The sequence below is a fragment of the Ixodes scapularis genome, unplaced genomic scaffold (assembly GCF_016920785.2).
Source record: "Ixodes scapularis isolate PalLabHiFi unplaced genomic scaffold, ASM1692078v2 PGA_scaffold13__105_contigs__length_92229423, whole genome shotgun sequence".
NCBI lineage: Eukaryota > Metazoa > Arthropoda > Arachnida > Ixodida > Ixodidae > Ixodes > Ixodes scapularis.
Window position 1 is genome coordinate 28,955,392 of NW_024609839.1, and position 19,103 is coordinate 28,974,494.

At 43.4% G+C, this 19,103-nt stretch overlaps 1 protein-coding gene across 1 annotated transcript in view; it reads right to left on the reverse strand.

Moving 5' to 3' along the window:
• LOC8050887 (rho guanine nucleotide exchange factor 17) overlaps positions 1-19,103 on the reverse strand; it is a 206,965-nt gene that overhangs the window by 49,946 nt on the left and 137,916 nt on the right. The window contains exons 2-6 of the mRNA XM_029970838.4: positions 14,884-14,961; positions 8,780-8,962; positions 6,242-6,358; positions 4,952-5,044; positions 2,270-2,446 (exon numbers count right to left, since the gene is read on the reverse strand). Of these exons, the coding sequence (XP_029826698.3) occupies positions 2,270-2,446; positions 4,952-5,044; positions 6,242-6,358; positions 8,780-8,962; positions 14,884-14,961 (648 nt within the window). The remainder of the gene's footprint in view (positions 1-2,269; positions 2,447-4,951; positions 5,045-6,241; positions 6,359-8,779; positions 8,963-14,883; positions 14,962-19,103) is intronic.

Below are 19,103 nucleotides of genomic sequence, written 5' to 3' on the forward strand. Positions count from 1 at the left end.
GATACCTGGGCTCTACAGTGCGAGCTCTCGCTCCACATGCCCTGAGCTGTGGCGCATTAACCTACTCGGCAACTGATCTTCCCATAACAGTAATAATATGAACAAGAATTATAATTATTCATATTATTATTAGCGGTATTCCTAAGCAGCACAAGGGTGATAACTCACACAAATTCCATGTTTTGCAGTAATTGGGCTGTTGCATCTTTGGTAATGATGCCAGCTAAATATCTAAAACCTCACATTGGGGTCATTTCATGTTAAAGGAGACGCGTCAATTTTTTCATGTCTGGGATATGTACGAAAAAATATTTGGATAAAGAAATTCTGAAGTCCAAGAAAAACAATTTTTTTTGTGGAAAAATAAAATTGATTTTTGCTGCTTTCATGCTCTAAATTCATGGAATTTGTGCAAGACTTACATAGTCAAGAGAATCATTGCAAAAAAACGATTGTGAGCCACATAAATTTAGGTCCAACCTGACTATAAAAAATAAAGGAATCTCATAATGTCTCTTCTTTTTGGAGTTCCTATTTGAACTCAAGAGGGCATCTTTCAATGTTTGTATTTTAGTGTGTGATAGGGCATGTTATTAAGTAATTAGGTGCACACCCAAATTTGTGTGGTACGCAATTTTTTTTTTTTTACAATGTTTTTCTAACAACGTGGGTTTTATGCAAATTCCAAAAATTTAGAAATGATAGCAGCAAAAATAAAACAATTTTTTTCACAAAAAAATTACCTTCTTGGATTTCTATACTCAAATTAATTTTTTCGCACATATCCCAGACATGAAAAAATTGCCGAGTCTCCCGTGGCATGGAATGACCCATTGGTGAACTATAAATGTAACTAAATCTGAGACACAGAGGAGGAAAGGAGACACATAAAAGGAGAAAACACACATACTACCGTCTCTATTAAGTTTTGTTAATGCTTCACTTACTCATCTCTCTCTCACATTGCCAAACCTTTGATTTTGTGAAGATTTCGAAATATCAAGCGCTTTACAGTTGACCTCAAGAGGCCCTACCCCGCAACTTCTTACGCGTGTTTCAACTTGTTCAACTTATTGCCTGTCCTGCCTACTAGCTGGACACACACAGATACCAGCATACAGACGACCACACCTCACAAGGTGATTTGGTAATTGGTCTCAGTTGCCATGGCAATCGCCCTTTCGGTCCATTCAAATCTTTGAAGCTTCGAGAGGGTCGTTCTAATGCAGTTGCACAAAGATCACCACGGAGCATCATCGTACTGGGAGCGTTCCTTGCCCATATAAGCAGCGATCTTTGGCACTGTGCATGCAATAAACCTATCAATTCTGCTTGTCTCCACAGATCCTTTACAATGACGTAGTTCTTGCATATATCGATAAGAAAATTTTTTTTAAATGTCGCCAAGCACGACGTTACATGCGATGGCAGTGCAAAGACGTTCTCCTGTTTCGCCCGTGTGTGGATAACAGAGTCTGCGTGTACAAAAAGTGAGTTTATAAAGCAGCCTGTCACTGCGAATTTGGATCAGCTTGCCAAGAATGGAGAGGTTGAGAAGAAACAGCTCATTCTACAGACTAAAACGGCCGCCACCGCACCTTGGCGCTACTTTCCCAGGATCGAGCAACTTTAGTGCCGGGTACAGGTTGAACACGAATGCTGTGTCAGGGTTTGACCGATGCTCGTCTTCCATCGGCGAGGTCTGAGTTCCAGACGAACGACGATTTAGTACTCGTCTCCGCTTTCTGTACACCACAATGACCTCCGGAACGAGACACAGAAAATCCTGCACTGGCTTCGTAATCAGGATTTGTTGCCCAGTCCCGTGTCCGAACAACCACGGTTCTTGGAATGTGTCTTCGACTGGCACATACAGTGTCCCATCATGCCCGCACAACAAAAGTGGTCCCAAAGTGTCGACAAATTATGTCGCGGCAGCTGACGCATTGCATCTTCGGAAGTCGCAATCTTGGTGGTCGGTCGCTGAAAGGCCAGCAAAGACGGAGAGTGGACGCGAGGATCGCCGTCACCCCATCTCGCGTCTCTCTCTGGCTTCCGTCAACTGACAGGCTACAGAAACCCGCAGCAGAAAAAAGTTTCTGCTGCGTCCACGTTGGCTGCCGTGCTTCCGCCAGGATCGTGGGAGGCAGCAGCGCAACGCTTTTACGACGTCGTCGGGCGGAAATTGAGGGACCACATTCGAGGACACGCTCCGGGCGCCGCGCTCGCGTCAGGAGGTGACTGCGACCGGGCAAGCGTTGTGACTTACGTCCATGACGCCCTCGATGAGCTGCTCGACGTCGCGCACCCTCTGCTGCATCTGCTCGTGCTGGAAGGCCTCCCTCTCCATGCGGTTGATCTTGAGCGCCAGCTCATGAACCTCCTTCTGGGCCAGCACCAGGAGTTGGTGATCCGGATGGTCGTGCTGCGTGTGCTTGATCAGCTCCTGGAAACAGTGCACGTTAGCACTTCGACCGTGCTCCTTGCCTGTAGTTTTGGACAAGCTTCGTTGAGCATGCGGAAAGCTTTATTACCGTAAGGTACCGAGCGTGCGCCCATGTTGCAATGAGCACTCCGCCCCACGGCGCACTGCACTGTCCCGCCCCCCTCCCCCCTCCCCTTCCCACTTTTCAAACATTTTAAATGTATGTAGGCAGTAGGCTTTTCGGTGTTAACTGAAAAACACGAATAAACATTCGTCGGTGCCAAATATACAAAATCGGGAAAAGCACCCATCCACAACGGTCAATGTCAAAAAAACAAAATCAGTTAAAACCAAAAAACAGATTTCTTAAAATCTTTGCTCCAGCTAGGATTGCTTGTGTTGAAACCCTCCCCTATTACGCCGTATTCACACTGGCTGTTGGACCGCGTTTTCAAGGCGGTTGCGAACGCAGTTGCTTAAACATACATAATTTCATGTGCATTTAATGATGAGAATGAGCAGATCTGCTTCGCGATTGCGATTCAAACGCCAACGTGAACGCATCTTTAGACCGAGACACCAGTTTTTTTTTTATACTCTTTCACCGATAATCATTGTGCTTAGCGTCCCTCTGAAACAGATCCCCAAGATGCTCCAATATACGAAAAAGTAATAAACACTGAAAAACATCTGTCAGTTTTTTTTATAAACAAGCGCTGGAAAACCAACGACGCAAGTGTGTGAACCAGCCTTAACACTTCCAAAATTGTGAGAAATAAAATTTCATTTGTTTTGCTCTCGCGACTCATTTCATAAAAACACCCGAGACTAAATAAATGCAAAACGAAACAAGAAATGAGCGAGTTGAAACACTTGGGAGTTTCTGTCTCACGCACTGCCCCAGCTTCTGGTTTTACTACAAAATCAAAGTTTGCCGACTTGTTTGGTAGAAACCATCCTCTACTTGTGTTGTTCTCATCTGAATAAAGGAAATACTGACACCCCAAGAAAAATTTTCCAGTTTAGACAAAAAACACAAAAAAGCATAAGATGCTGAAAAGCATTTGAACAAGAAGAGTTCCATGAAGGAGAGGGGCAACCATGTTTCACTAACTGGCTTAGCTTCTTCAGTGCCTGACGAAGCCAAGTCAAATTCTTTGTGAAACGTTGGCTGTCACCAACGCTACTAAAACACTCAGTTGGGAAGCTCGCCATCGAAACCTGGGTTGCTTGCGTCCACCAAACCGAGATAAATATGACAACAGCACCACTCTATCATTTGTCTGTACTGTGGTCAGCTTGAGCTTTTAGAAAGCATGTTTTTGCATAAAAACAAATGGAAAAGATTCTTTTCGTATGAAATTTATCGGAGTTTAGTACAAAATGAAGGGCGCGTGATGTTTCTAAACTCTTGAAGTTTGCAAGGTTTTGCGGCACAATTAATATTGTTTTTATACAACCGTGTTTCAGCACTGCTTTCATGTAGTGCGTCCTGACCTAGGTGCACTTTAACTTTGGTAGTAAGACGCGGCGCGTCTGCTGGGGAGATGGGGGTGGCACCCCTGTAACCTCTCCCGCTGTATCTGTTTCAGCGCCAAAATGGCCGATTAAAGCCAAAATAGACATCACATGCAGTTCCTCAAGTGGCTGCTGAGGGAGAAATGGCGGCGTTGTGTTCGCCATTAGCTCGGTGCTCGAGGACAGATCAGGGCCACTTTTTCAGAGCAGTCTCTATGGCAGTTTTCCAACTGAGTGGTTTAGTAACGTTGGCTGTCCCTCTGGCTCCTTGAGATTCCATCTGATCAGGATGCAACCGTGTAGATGTAATCCTTATCAGGATGGAGCCCATTTCTCTAATGCCCTGTCAAATATGGTAGAGCACAAAAAACAAAAAACAAACAAGATCTTGACAGGTAAAATACCATCAAGACATGAAAGATTGTACTGGCTTCCATGCCTGTTCTGACCTGCACAGACAAAAGAGCCAGTATATGTCTGCATGCACACTATGCTTTCATTTTCTTCCTATTTACGGCCACATGCATGTTGAAGTCTGTAACCTCTGTAAGCATATAAAGGCCACATATTGAATCCATACATGTGAATTAATAGACATATCCAGCCCATAGTGCACTTTGATAAATAAGTAAGATCAGGTAGGCAAAAGGGCAATCCCTAATCATACAAGTGCATTAACCACAGAAGTGTTAAAAACTGTACCAGTTGGCACTAATTCATTATACAAGAAAACGCAGAAAAAATAGGGACAAAAGACACATGTAACGACAGACAAGTTCTCACGCTCGTCTATTGTGACATGCCTTCTTTTGTCTCTGTTTTTGTGCACTGTTTTCTAATAAGAACATTAAATCCTGGTATAAGGTTTAGAATCAGGGGCATGGATAAATCATACTAATGTGTGGATCAAATTTGTCTGCAAATGAGCATAACAAGTTGAGAGTATATATAAGCACTCATGTCAAAAGTTTTCGGGCAAAAAGAAGCATTCCAGGGGCCCCCACTAACCTTGATAAGCAGTTCGTAGCGTGGTATCCTCTGCACAGGCATGATGAGAAGAGCGTCCAGGGCCAACTTGCCCTTGTGCTCTCTCGAAGTATGCTGCAGGAAAATTTAAAACATGCCCGTTTCAAGTCAGAAAGAAATAAAAAGTCATTATAAGTAATATTGTTTCAACAGTGATAGTTGTTATAGCAACTTCCCCGCTGCATTCGCGGCGGCGGAATTGTGCCAGGCAGAAAACTCCTTTTAATATGCGCTCCCACGTGCACCGCCATATGACGTCAGGCAAAGTGTGCGCACATTGCTCTTGATGGCGGCAATGTCTTCTACGGTTGGTGGGGCAAGCCGCTAGATGTTACTCATAGTAGAACTCGTAATGGTACCTGTCTCGATTTAGTCTTTGGCAGGGACATTGACTCATGTGAACGGTGTGCTCTCTTTCCTACATACTTCAGTGACAAGAATGTTGTGTTGTGTTTGCTCAAGCAGAGTAAATTGCTTAAAAGTGGCTGTTAATATGTGCAGTAACAGCTATTGCTGTCCCTTCTTTGCACACTGTGGTAAAAAGTTGCACATTGTTTGTGTTGAACAAAAAAAGAATCATTTCTAGACATCCTGGCCAAACCTATGGGGCGGTGCCAGAAATGTTGTACTTAGCCCAAGTGCCGCTTAGAATGAATCCCTGATGTTTATAACCTATGAAACACGCATTCATTTTTCTCCCAACCCAATGTTAGTTGCAGAAAACAAGAAAAAAAAAAAAGAAGCAGTGAATTAACACCCTCAACTCATAGCTAGAACAAGCACCCACATGATATGGAGCTAATTATATATGCCACCATTGTTTATCACAGCCATGCACTGGGCTTGACAAAGGCACAACACACACACTGATTTCCGGGCATTGTCAGGGTTCAGCTATTGTCGTCACTGCGGTGAGAGGACAAGAGCAACTATAACTGAACTGAATAACTGAAAGCAATATTACTGAAATGATTAGGTCCAATCTACAAGCCGCATTCAAATATTGTCACTCGAAAGACTATGCCAACTCTGCAACCTCCAAGCAACATCATCAAGTTTGGAGAGATTGAAAGAAAACGCTTGCTTTTATCCCTGAAATTACATCGCAAAAAAAAAAAGAAGACAATTCTAGGTGGCATTGCATACATGTAAGTCTACTCGAATCCTACTAGTGCCAGCAAGCTTGTGTAAAGCGGAAAACATTCCAAATGAATACTGTTGCACTGCGCCTTTAATCGCAAGACCAACACATGCTTGGAGAATGAACCTCACCTCTAGAAACTTGGCAAAGGATGGCTTTGCATGTGTCGCCATCTTGATGGCTTCCTTGGCGGACTTCCAATTGTTGATGAAGGCGGTGTAGGTGTCTATCACAGGTTGCTTGGTGAACTGCAACCAGCCCCAGAAGTGCAACTGAGGCCTCGGCAAAAATGCTCGCAAGAAGGAACAACATTGCTGATACTTACACGACTCACAAGTTTGCATTCCCCAGTCCCTGGGAGAGCCTTAACAAAAACCCCTGTTCTATTTCTGCTCAGTACCCTAAAAAATTCACTTCTGTCTCTACCTTAGTACAAGTCTAGCCTGATTATAAAGGAAGTCGGCAAGAGGTAGAAAGAATTTTGCCATATCCACTATTTTGTTATAGCCATGGACTGCATCAAAAAAGAAATATACTAGATATCAAATGAGAAAATGTCTTTATTCCCTCTACGGGAAGTTGTTTCAGGTTCGCTGCACGCGTCTGATGATCGCGGCCTCCAGATCATCCTACCGTGAGTAGAGTTTCACCCGGAGCTTCTGATCCCTCAGAGATATGTATAGCGACGACGTTGGCACAAACAAGCAATTGCCTAAAGCCACAGTCCCATACATCGTACAAAAGACACGAAGCTCGTTGCAGACACTATGACAGTAGCAACTGCAGACATGCCTGAAGCTAAGCATGTCTGCTTCATACAGTTCAATGCTTCAAGCATGTCCGGAGACAGTTTTTGCATGACCAATGTGACAGACATTCAAGGGAGAAACACGCCGTCTGCAGAATGTCTTTTGTATGACGCTTGCCAGTGTGACTGCGGCCTAAACCGTAAGTGCGGTAGAAAGCCCACACTTATGGCACTGAAATTAGGGGCAAACTTTAGTATGCACGCTGTTCCAAGTAGACTAAGAGAAGGCCAAGGTTGCGTTTACGTTAACAGTGTTCGCACAGTGTGCACACAGAAGGTGTCAATCAACCTGCATTGCCGCAGAAAGTTGTCCCCAAGTGCAGGGTGAACCTAAAAGTTTTCCCTGACTAAGAGAAATCTTATCTTCAAGACCATGACACATAGAAACGCGGAAGTTGTGGCGTTACATAGCCCAACTCATCCAAGATTTTTTTTAGAATGGCGAGTTGGGCTAGTTGGTTGTACATGCTTGAAGTGAGGCGCCAAAACAACGACGACACAAGGAGAGAAGCAGACAGGACGAGGCGCACTTTCAACTGAACTTTATTTTAGAAAAACACAGAAAAGCAAGCTATGCCCAATGTACACGTGCGCATGGGTAAGAAATAAAGATAGAACGAAGCCTAGCGCGTTTTCCTACGCGACACGTTCATTTTGAAGGAACGTATACTCCCTATCAGATAGAGATAAAGATGGGGCGCTGACACAGACATCGGTGCCACGAGATTTAATGGTGAAGGCCTCCAAGATTTCGCGAGCGATTTTTGTTGTGTCTGGCCACTTGGCAGTACACTGTGATCGATGCGAGTGTGACCCAAAGTTTGACGAAACAAGAATTGTTGGAAGCGGCGCAACAAAAATCGCTCGCGAAATCTTGGAGGCCTTCACCATTAAATCTCGTGGCACCGATGTCTGTGTCAGCACCCCATCTTTATCTCTATCTGATAGGGAGTATACGCTCCTTCAAAATGAACGTGTCACGTAGGAAAACGCGGTAGGCTTCGTTCTATCTTTATTTCTTACCCATGCGCACGTGTACATTGGGCATAGCTTGCTTTTCTGTGCTTTTCTAAAATAAAGTTCAGTTAAAAGTGCGCCTCCTCCTGTCTGCTTCTCTCCTTGTGTCCTCGTTGTTTTGGCGCCTCACTTCAAGCAAGATTTTTTGTTTTGCTCTGTTGCAGGTGGCATTGCGATAACATGTGTTCTCATTGCTGATGAAAACGGTGAAAACCATACATTTTGAAAAACTCAACTTCAGCAAAAGAAGAGTAGAGGAATGGTGGCTAAAATCAAGGGACGAATAAGGGTAAAATTTGATTACATTGGATTAAATGCCATTTAATCTGGAGCTAAGAATACTATTTGGCTCCAGCAAGTCTCCACTCTATTCAAAAGTAACCGCCACTATGCATTTATCCATCCATTCATCAATATGTCATCGACGAAGCAGAAATTGCAGTGTATTTTGTTGTATCACAAAAGCCGTTTACAGTTCAATGACAGTTCACGAAGGCGTTAGGACGAGATATGCCAGAGGTTAAAAGCATCAAAGCATGGTACAGAAATTTTAAAAAGACTGGCAGCGTCAATGACATACACAAAACTTTAACAAAAAAAAAAAGAAAATTAAATGGGTTCGCATATGTAACACCACAACTTCTGTGTTTCTGTCATAATTTTGAAGACAAGATTTCTGTTAATCGGCCAGGGAAAGAAATTATGATCACCACATACTATACAACAATTCCCCAGGGGGATGGCTTAAGTTATGGGAGTCCAGTCCCCACCGAAATGCAGTCGACCCTGTAGCATACGCACTGTGCCAACCCTGCTGCCCAAGCCACGGAGCAGAGCAGCGTACCGATTCAACGAAGATGTCGCCCACTTTCTGGCGAGTGTCCCAGCAGGCGAGCCTCTGCTGGAGCACGTCCAGGAATGATTCGTGATGGGACAGGATCTCAGGGATCATGTAGAAGATCTCGTCCACCAGCGTCCCCTCCACGGTGCCCGCAGAGTCCGGACTCTTGAGCGGACGCATGTACTTCTGCGCAACGCCGAAATGCAAGCAAACTCAACTTTTGCAACTTGCACAACTTAAGCACACTCTCAAGTCACACATCCCAGGCGAAAATCAGTCCACTTCCAGCTGCATTCTGAAACTGGAAATGATGCAGTCCACATGGATTCCAGCTGGACCTGGCTGGACCCAGCTGGAATCCAGCTGCACTGCCTCATTTCCAGTTCCATAATCCAGCTGGAAGTGGACTGATTTTTTCCTGGGATGTCTTATCTCAACTCACACAACTCACACATATCTTATATCTCAACTCACACAATTCACACATGCTCCCACTCTCGTATATTACTCGTGCCTATCCTTCAGACACCAGGCACTTTGAAAAATATGACACCAGGCATGTGTATCGGTATGAACGATGCACGAGCAACAGCAATAAAGACGACGATGACGGCAGTTGATCTAATCCCATCCAAGTGTATGGACTGCTTTATTTGTCGTTCTTAACAGAACGATACATGGTGTCAGAAGTGGAGTGTTAATCACTGCACATCATGACTGATCTTCCGCCGCCAGAAACGCTGAGGTTGGGAGAGCATGCCGCTGAAAACTGGAGGAAGTTCAGGCAGAGAATGGAGCTCTTTCTGTTGGCCACGGAACCCATCAAGCCTCGGACTCAGCAGCAAAAGGCCGCTATCTTCTTGCATATCGCGGGGCAGGAGGCTATTGATGTCTTCAATACATTTGGACTACCACCCGAGGAAGCCACAAATTACGACAGTCTGGTAAGAAGATTTGAAGAGTACTGCCTCCCGAGATGTAATGAAACCTTTGAGCGTTACGTATTTCGGACGCGCCAACAAGAGGAAGAAGAGCCATTTGAACAGTTCTACCGTGACATACAGCTGAAGGCGAGGACTTGCGGATTCGGCGAACTAACGGAGTCAATGCTGCGTGACCAGATTGTTTATGGAACGTCAAGTAGAAAGCTGCGAGAGAAACTCCTGCGAAAGAAGGATTTAACCTTGGAAATGGCAGTCGAATGTTGCAAGGCTGAAGAAATAGCCGATATGCACAGTAAAGCATGAGTGCCGCAACACCTGTCAGGGAGAAGAGGGAAGCAACGCTGGAGGTGAAACACGTTGAGAGAAACAAGCACGGAAGTAAGGTCGGGGGAAGGCTCGGTGGTAAGAGGAAGTGTGGTTTTTGCAACTATGTTCACCATCCTTGACAGTGCCCAGCTTATGGGAAGACGTGCTCGAAGTGCGCAAAAAGGAACCATTTTGCAGCATGCTGTAAGACCAAGCCAACTGGTATCCACGAGGTCGAAGAAGCCAGTGAGGGAGACAGCGAATTTGATGCCCTCGAAATTCGAACAGCCAGCAGCTCGCGGCCCGAAGGCAGCCATGACTGGACAATCACCACGTTGATAGAAGGAAAAAAAGTGGAGCTCAAGGTAGACACCGGTGCTCAGGCTAACCTACTTCCGCGCACATTGTTTCTGAAGATTAGAGCCAAACAACAGTCTAAACCAACGGCTGCAATTCTACGCAGCTTTTGCGGTGGACTCATCCAACATCTGGGAAAGGTCCGGTTGTCCGTGTCCATCGGAAACAAGCAAGGACTTATGGATCTCTTCGTTTTCAAGAAAGGACGGCAGGCCATTATGGGCCTGAAGGCGTGCGAGTACTTTGACCTCATCAACAGGGTCAACACTGTGGGGCACGAAGACCAACTGCGTCGGAAAGTAGAAAGCGAGTTTCCATCTCTCTTTCGTGGTCTAGGATGCGCAAAGAGACCATACAAAATGGTTCTCCGTGAAAACTCTACCCCGGTGGTACAACCAGCTCGTAGGGTACCGCACGCACTCAGAGCGCCTCTCAAGGCAGAGCTGGATCGAATGGAGGAAGCCGGTGTCATCGTGAAAGCGCAAGAACCTTCAGACTGGTTTGTCCCGGGAAAGAAGCTGGTGATCGCGGACACACTTTCTCGCATCTCTTGCGAGTCACAACTCGAAGAAAGCTCCACCGACGTTGAGATACATGCAAATGCGGTGCCTTCAACACTGGTAGGCACCCGGACTATGGGCAGCTTAAAGACCGCCACATCAAATGATCCGGTCCTGCAAGAAGCAATCAACTGTTTGGAAGCGGGAAAACCAATCCTAGTGTCAAGCCCTCGGTATCCCCGTTCCAACGGCCTAGCGGAGAAGGGCGTCCAGGTGGTCAAGCGGCTGCTCCAAAAGGCGCAGGCTACCAGGGAGGATTTCTGGCTGGGTCTTCTCAGCTACCGCACGGCTCCGCTGGAGGACGGCCGTTCACCATCAGAGCTTCTTATGGGTTGCGGAATTCGAACACTTGTGCCAGACTTCTCCAGTGAACCAGCACCGCCTGTACAAAAACATGCACAGAACCTTCAAAAAGGACGACATCTAGGATGGTTGCAGCCAGGAGACACTGTGCGGATTCTAAATAACGAAAAATGGGTCACAAAAGCCAGGGTGCAATCATACGTAGCCCCAAGGTCATACAGCGTCATCACAGAAGATGGCAGGACGTTCCGCCGCAACAGGCTACATCTCTTGAAAACATGTGAAAAATACGTTCAAGGAACAAATGACGATGACCATGACGAAGACTCAGAAGTGGAAGATGAGGGACTATCGGAATCACCTCGACCAGACAATACAGATGAGCACGAAGCTCGGACGCCGCATGAGTACGTCCAGCAAACTCAAAGGCTCAATGGGCGCACCTCAGGCACGTCACGCAGAACAAGACGACCTCCACGTAGACTAAGCTATGATGAAACATTTCAGCAGATTGCGTAGTTTTTTTTTTCACTTTTCTTTTGTTTTCTGTTTCCTTCCGTTCTTCCCTCTCTAATGTTTTTGTTTGTTTCTTTGTATCCTCATTAAAAAAAAAAAAAAAAGCTGGAGAAAAAAGGATGTATCGGTATGAACGATGCACGAGCAACAGCAATAAAGACGACGACGGCAGTTGATCTAATCCCATCCAAGTGTACGGACTGCTTTATTTGTCGTTCTTCACAGAACGATACAGCACGTGGAAGACGACGATGACGGGACAAAAACACTTTGGAAGACGACGACAGGAACAAAAACAGTCTCACCTCAACTCACATAACAGACATATACTCCCTACGTAGAGATCACTTAACTCACACATACCTCAACTCACACAACTTACACACACTACTCCCTACTCACGCATACCACTCAACTCGCAGATATCTCAACCAACCAAAACTCAACTAACACATACACCCAACTTACAGATTTCACTCAACTCCCATGCCCATATCTCAACTCGCACAACTCCCATAATCTCAACTCCTATAAATAACTCAACTCACACATACCTTTTCTTTGTCACTTGAAGAACTCAAATGAAATATGACAGGGGCATGTGGCACGACAAGGTGCTCAAAGACATCTGAATTCCCTGCCATATAGGAAAATGAAATATCTGTGACGAAGTGCCCTTTAGAAAGCGAAAACCAAGGCTGGGAGTCGATCAAAAATTTTAACCCGATTAATTGCTACCTTTTTAATTGATTAACTAATGGATTAATCAGTTTCGTTCATCCCCATGCATAATAGTTTTAAGCGGAGGTATAACCTCAGAACTAAAATTTAAAAAAAAAAAAATGTACTTTCAAAAATGATGTTTATGTTGATTAGTTTCCAAAAAATGGTTTCAGAAACTTTCGTTTCTATACATGCAGGACTTATCTCAGAATAAATTATTTTCCACATGTCAACAGCCCTCCAAGTCAGCAGGAAGCAAGGTTTTTGCGTTTTTTATTTAGCACTGCTTCATACTCATTTAACATAGCCAGAACATCTTACCCGCATTGGAAGCACCATTTACTCTAACTTTAGTCCGTAGAAGCTTTACAAGTTTAAAAGTATCAATGGCCAAGCAGCATCCAAACAGAAAAAATCCAGAAAAGTTTGGTATAAGCAATCTTACTGGTCGAGACCCAAAACAGGGTTTATGATCGGTCCTGCCCAGTGACGTGATATTGTGCCATCTTCAGTAACACCCTTTCAGAGTATCTTCCACTTCAGACCACTTTCCTGCTTCGCTGCTCTTCCTTAGTACGATTAGCCTCTTAGCTCTTGCCAGTTTATCTGTCAAGGAATGCCTGCTACAAAAGTTAGCTAGCCTACAAATGACACAAACTAGTAGCTATTGCCAGGGGAACAATGAAGTCTCAGAGAGGAAAATGCTAACAATGCTCCAGGTGAATTTTGCCTCCCTCAAACTCAAAGAAAAGAAAGAAACCTAAAGTTGAAACTTCAAATGTAATTTTCTCAGTTTCACTTTCCGGCAGGAGATCTGGTATGAGGAAATGTATCATTTGACATTTTGAAAGTGTAAAGATTTCATTCAGTGGTGTACTGGACTGAAATTTCTTGAGGAACAAGTTAAGGTACTCATAACCTGAAAAACCTAAATTCTTCACGACAAAAACTGAATATTTTAAAACACAGAAATGTGTTAAAATCTTTTGCTCTTTTTGGGTGTTATTGTTTTTTTCTAGAACTGCATTTTCTACAATTAATTTTTACCTTAACTTGCACTATGGGTATTCAACTTCACATTAAACCAAACATTTTGTGGATAGCAATTATTTTTTAATACATTTCCTAATAAAGTAACTTTTTTCTGGAGCTTGTTAAGCATAGTATGTTGTAGAATTAGCTTACAAGACTGAAACTTTAGATGTCATCCATCCTAATGGGGTTCAATTCACCCTGAAAGTTTGAATCAATTTGGGGGAATGGTTCAAACGTTGACCCTCCCATGTGTAATAAATGGTGCAATGTACAATTTAGAATTTTAAATCATCTTTCATGTGTAGCTGAAAATAGTCAAAAGCCATACTCAAAAATTATTACTCCAGCTACAGAAGGAAAGAGCTTCATTGATATTCTTTATTAATAGCTAACTCCTTTGATTGTTGACAATAGGCTCTGCTGCGCTGAATGTACACTCGCACGGCGTTGAAGAGGCTGGGACACCTGTAACCTTCTCCACCTTGTATGACGTTACAAATCATGCCCTTACAGCTTACTTAAGTCAAAATTTCATCTAAAGCTTCCTTTCATAAGGTGTCCTTGTCTGCATAGTGAAGTCATTCAATTTTCAATTTTTCTTGTATGTCAAAATTTAATTGATTAACAATTTTAAAAAACTAATTGCAATTAAAAAATTGATTCATTAATTGGTAGCTAGGTTAATCAAACAGGTGCCCAGCCCTAGAAAAAATATATTAAGATTAATCTCAAGCTGGTTGCCAGTTTGCATCTAACTGAATTCTTTCCCTTACAAGTTCTCACATGGGGAACTCCAGTGCCTTTAGCCAAGTGTTCCCTACCATAGAAAAAAATGTATTCAATTTGACACCTCTCTTATCTGAAAGATGCTCAACAAAACAGCATTTGAATTCTTTTTCCGACAAGTTACTATTAGAACTTACCCTTTCCTCACGTCCTACTAGTCATTGTCCTTTTGCAGTGTGCTTATTACAGGTGGTATCCACTGGGCACCATAACTGAGCACAGTGTTCACAGTGCAGATTCAGAACGAAACCCACTTATCTTCCGAGAAGAATTCCAATATTGGTAGTGTGCAATGCACATTGCTGAAGCATTGTGGAAGCTCATTGCAAGCACACACTGAGCAGTAAATACCAGCTATATATTATGTTCCTGCAGTATGTGGAGCTGACACATTATGCAGGGAAATGTCCTGGGCAATTTATAGACAAGAGCATGCCACATTTCAATACTATGGTACAAAAGCAGAATGCTAATTCTAGCCCAGTTAAAATAGTCTAGCCCAGTTATCGCTTGAAGACGTACAGCTAATAGAGATTTTGGTTCTTGATGTGAGCGAAGCGTGAAAGCGTGCACTCACATTGACCAGGATCTGGAGCGACTCCACGTATGACTTCTCGGTGTCGTACAACTCCCCCACCACGTGCGTCCTCGTGTCCTAAAAATGGAAATGAGACATGGCACATCAGAGAACATTCCACGTGTGTGAAAGAGGCTCCCGTAAGCCAACCAATTCTACAGTATCCCACGTGCAAAAAGTCACGACGGAGTACAAAGAACAACCAAAAACCCCGTGCAAGAAGCCATGACGGAGTGCAAAGAACAACCAAAAACTAAACTGGCAAAGGGAAGTTAATTGTTCATGATCGTGTTGTAAAAGTAGGAGGAGCAAGGCGGGTCTGGTGCAGAAACCAGAAGGGAGCATTTTCCAAATTACAGGACCAAGGGTACTTCCATAAAAACATAAGCGTTCTCTGGCTGTAGGTATGTCGGCTATACGCCACTGGCCAACTGATTTGCAGGACCTTATGAGAGTTATATCGTTCAACTCAAGGTGAATGCAAGGAAGCTTCCATTTAGCCTCAAACTTATATCTCTGAACCCATTATGAATTCTGATTATGCACGCAGCATCACTATGCACAAGCAAAGGCCAACAAAAGCGATATCTGTTCAAACATTCTGTAACGTTTTCAGAACACATTATGAACAAATAAAGAAAGCTACACTTGATGCATAAACCTAAAGTGAAAGCTTAGAGTTTTCTAGTTGCACGTCATATGAGCCCCGTACGGGCACAGGGCAGAGCTAAATGGAGAGATGTTAGATGGTAACTACTGCCCCTTGAATCAGGCAATAGTTTGCACTAAAGTCACAGTTCCAAGGAAAGTGCCAAGCTCCCTGTGTGGTCACTGTTTCGGTTCATGGAATGAGCAGTCCTCTTTGATCTTTACACTCTTGCTGAGCTGATCCAAATTCCCGGTGACGTATTTTGCTTTACAATGACATTTCTTGTATATTTAGATTTTGTTATCTACACCCCAGCAAAACAAGAGCACATGTTTGTACTGCCACCAGATGTGGCATAGGTGCTTGGCGGCATTGAAAAATTATATTCCTCCCTTGAAATATGCAAGGACAATATCATTATAAGAGATCTGAGTAGATATGCATGTTTGATCAGTTGATTGGATATATGCCCAAGCAGCACAAATTTGGCCAATCGGCCAATGGCTGGCAATGGCTTTTTGGCCAGTGGTCAAAGAGTGACCATCCATCGGCATATGTTTGGCCAATGGCTGATGGCCAGTGGCCACCGGCCAGAGAAAGGCCAGTCAATGGCCAATGCTGGCCACTGCCTGGCCACTGGCCAAAGGACCATAACCAACCATTGGCCAATGACTGGCCAAATCTGTGCTGCTTGGGCGGTTCCAAAGACTATTGGCGAGGAACGTTTTCAGTATGATGATGGTCTATGGCGTCCTTGGCACAACTGGTCCAGAACGACCCTTTCAAAGCTTTGAAGATTTCGTAAGACCGAAATGACAATTGCCGCGGCCACAGAAACCGAACAGCCAACCGCTTTGAGAGGTTTCAATAGTCTGTAAGTTAGTACCTATCTGTGCCTGGCTAGCAGGCAGGGAACACAATGGAGTACTTTCCCTGAATCCAGTGACTTTAGTTTGTGGCACCTATCCAAGGCAGGCTGCCAACACCGTGCGGCATTGGCAGAATTCATTAGCAAGCAAAAAGTATTCTTAAACAAAAAAACACTACTTCATTTAATTTCTTTTTTCGTTAGATTTTAATGGGTTTTTAGCGATTAAAGTCACACAGATCGTCACACACATTTTTGCTTGTCACTGCTTCCAACGCAACTCTTAGCAACACACCCGTGGGCAAGCTCGATCATTTGCACGATTATCATAATTAGCAGAGAGGCTAACGGACTGCCAAAGTGGTAGGGCGCACAAGCCGGCTAACGACGATCCCCATTTGGCTGACGCCTGTGCCACTACCAGCCGCGGGAGGGTAAAGAGTCGTGCTCAAAAAAGACAACAGAAGGCCGTTCAAATCTCGTCCGCTTTCGGTAGCTGCTTCAGCGCCCTCACTCGCAAATCTTTTTTTCGCTTCGTTTTTTTTAGAGTGCAAGGCAGTTGGTTGGAAAAAGAAAGAGAAATGTCATGTGACCCGATATTTCTCTATTATAAATTATCAAATCTCTTTCCACAGAAATATTTTTCTGGTTTGTAAACAAATAGTTTTCCATATTACTAAAAAATTATATATTTTTAATTTCTAAAAAACAAATATACATTGCGGCACTCCACTCGCGCCTGCCTTCAAGTGCCGTCCGAGTCACGCTTATTCTGCCATAGTTCTCTTAGTCGCTTGTCGACAATTTGTTTTCACATATAGCGCGAGCGAGACAACTGCTACAGGAGGGAGCAGCATGCTTTCTTATGTATGTCCATGCCTGCGCAACGCAGGTGCGCATTCTTCTCAAGTTTGTCGAAGTGGCGTGACACTCTCTCAAATGTTGCGATCCTGATTTAAAATATATTTTAGTTCACATCTCACATTCTGCAGTGGCAACAACAACTTCAACAAAATACAAAAAAAAAATTTTTTTTTAGGACATGCTTTTTGAACTAATATTTGTGAGACCATAGAGACTAACCAGGCATGCTAACCATTACGCTATTGAAACGAGTCTCAGACGTTATTCTTTGGTTTTCAGATATTATTTGCTATGAAGAAAGTTTTTTGGAATCTGAGTGTGCACATAACTTAGTAGGTCTAAAAAAAAAGTACAGTGGAACTAGGCATACTAATTGCGGTCACAAAGTGCCAAAAGCAAGACATTCTTCACTAAAGGACGCCATTTGCTCGGTAGGACGGCACTTGAGTGTTACGCAAGAGCGCTGTGGGAAGGCACTCTAGACACTATGATAAATGCATTGAACAATATATTTAACATTATCAAACACTTTTTTTAATAAATTTTTTTACTTAATCATTTGTTTATTTATATAGAGCTGCCTCAAGTGCATTTAAAATCAGGCACGGTTTTAAAATCAAATTTCAATTTTGACAAACTTTTTTTTTTTCTGTTATCTTTTAAAGGGAAGAAGGTGCAAATAGAAAATTATGCATATTTTTAATTTCCAAATTATTAGATACTAGAAGTGGCTAAGGCAGAAGATGACATTTCTTCACCTGTCAAGGTTCAGAGGTTTGATCCCGTTCCTTTCCGTACAGAATTCAGGAATTTATTAAATCTTAAAAGACTTCTGAAAAAAAAAAAAAACAAAAAAAAACATAGAATTGTTTTTTTTTTAACAATATCTCGAAAATATTTGGGGAACCTCTTCCGTTTGAGCTAAACAATATTTCTTAACAATCTAGATATCTCTGAAATGCTGAAAAGCCTTTTTTTCATTATGAATATATTCAGGGTGTTTCTCGAAATGCGGGTTCAATCGCTCCTGCAAAACGTATGCATCGCACAAAAACAACTTTACTACAGTCGAATCTCGTTAATTCAAACTCTCATAATTCAAACTTGCAGAAAATTCAAACTAACACGCAGGTCCCATCCTACGTGTCTCTATGGGAGGAAACTTCCGATAATCCAAACTTTGCTTTATTCAAACAAATTTTCGGTCCCCTTCGAGCTTGAATTAACGAGATTCGACTGTATAATCAGGTTCCTAATTCCTTTCGAATAATTAACATTTTATTTAGTAAATATAAAGGCATGGCTTCAGTAAACAGAGATCTGTCTGTTAGGAAATAAATAGACTGGCTGAAAAAATCGAAACTCTGGCAAAGTTTGAATAAAAACAAGATACCCTATGTTTCGAGACCAGCTCGATCCCATATATGATGAAGATTCATAGATGAAGACGACAAAGATGATTCAGGGGCAGAGTGTGCACCGGGGGGTCCACCCATGTCAAATTGCCCTCCGAGAAGGGGGGAGAGGGGGGTCGACTTTGTTTGGGGGGGGGGGGTGGCTGCCCCCGTCGCCCCCCCCCCCCTTGGATCCGCCCCTGAGAAGATTCGCCAAACCCATAGTCACCTGTGACCAAGGGAGCGAGCCGATCCCAAAACATAGGGTACCTTGTTTTGATTCAAACTTGGTTGGAGTTTCAATTTTTTTCAGTCAGTCTGGCTAAAGTACAAGCTTCAGAGGCATCTGTGAAAACCACTACATCAGTTCACTTTACAAATATGCAAAATGTCTCCCCAATTTTTTTTTTTTTTACTGAAAATATGAAATTATGCAAGATTGAAC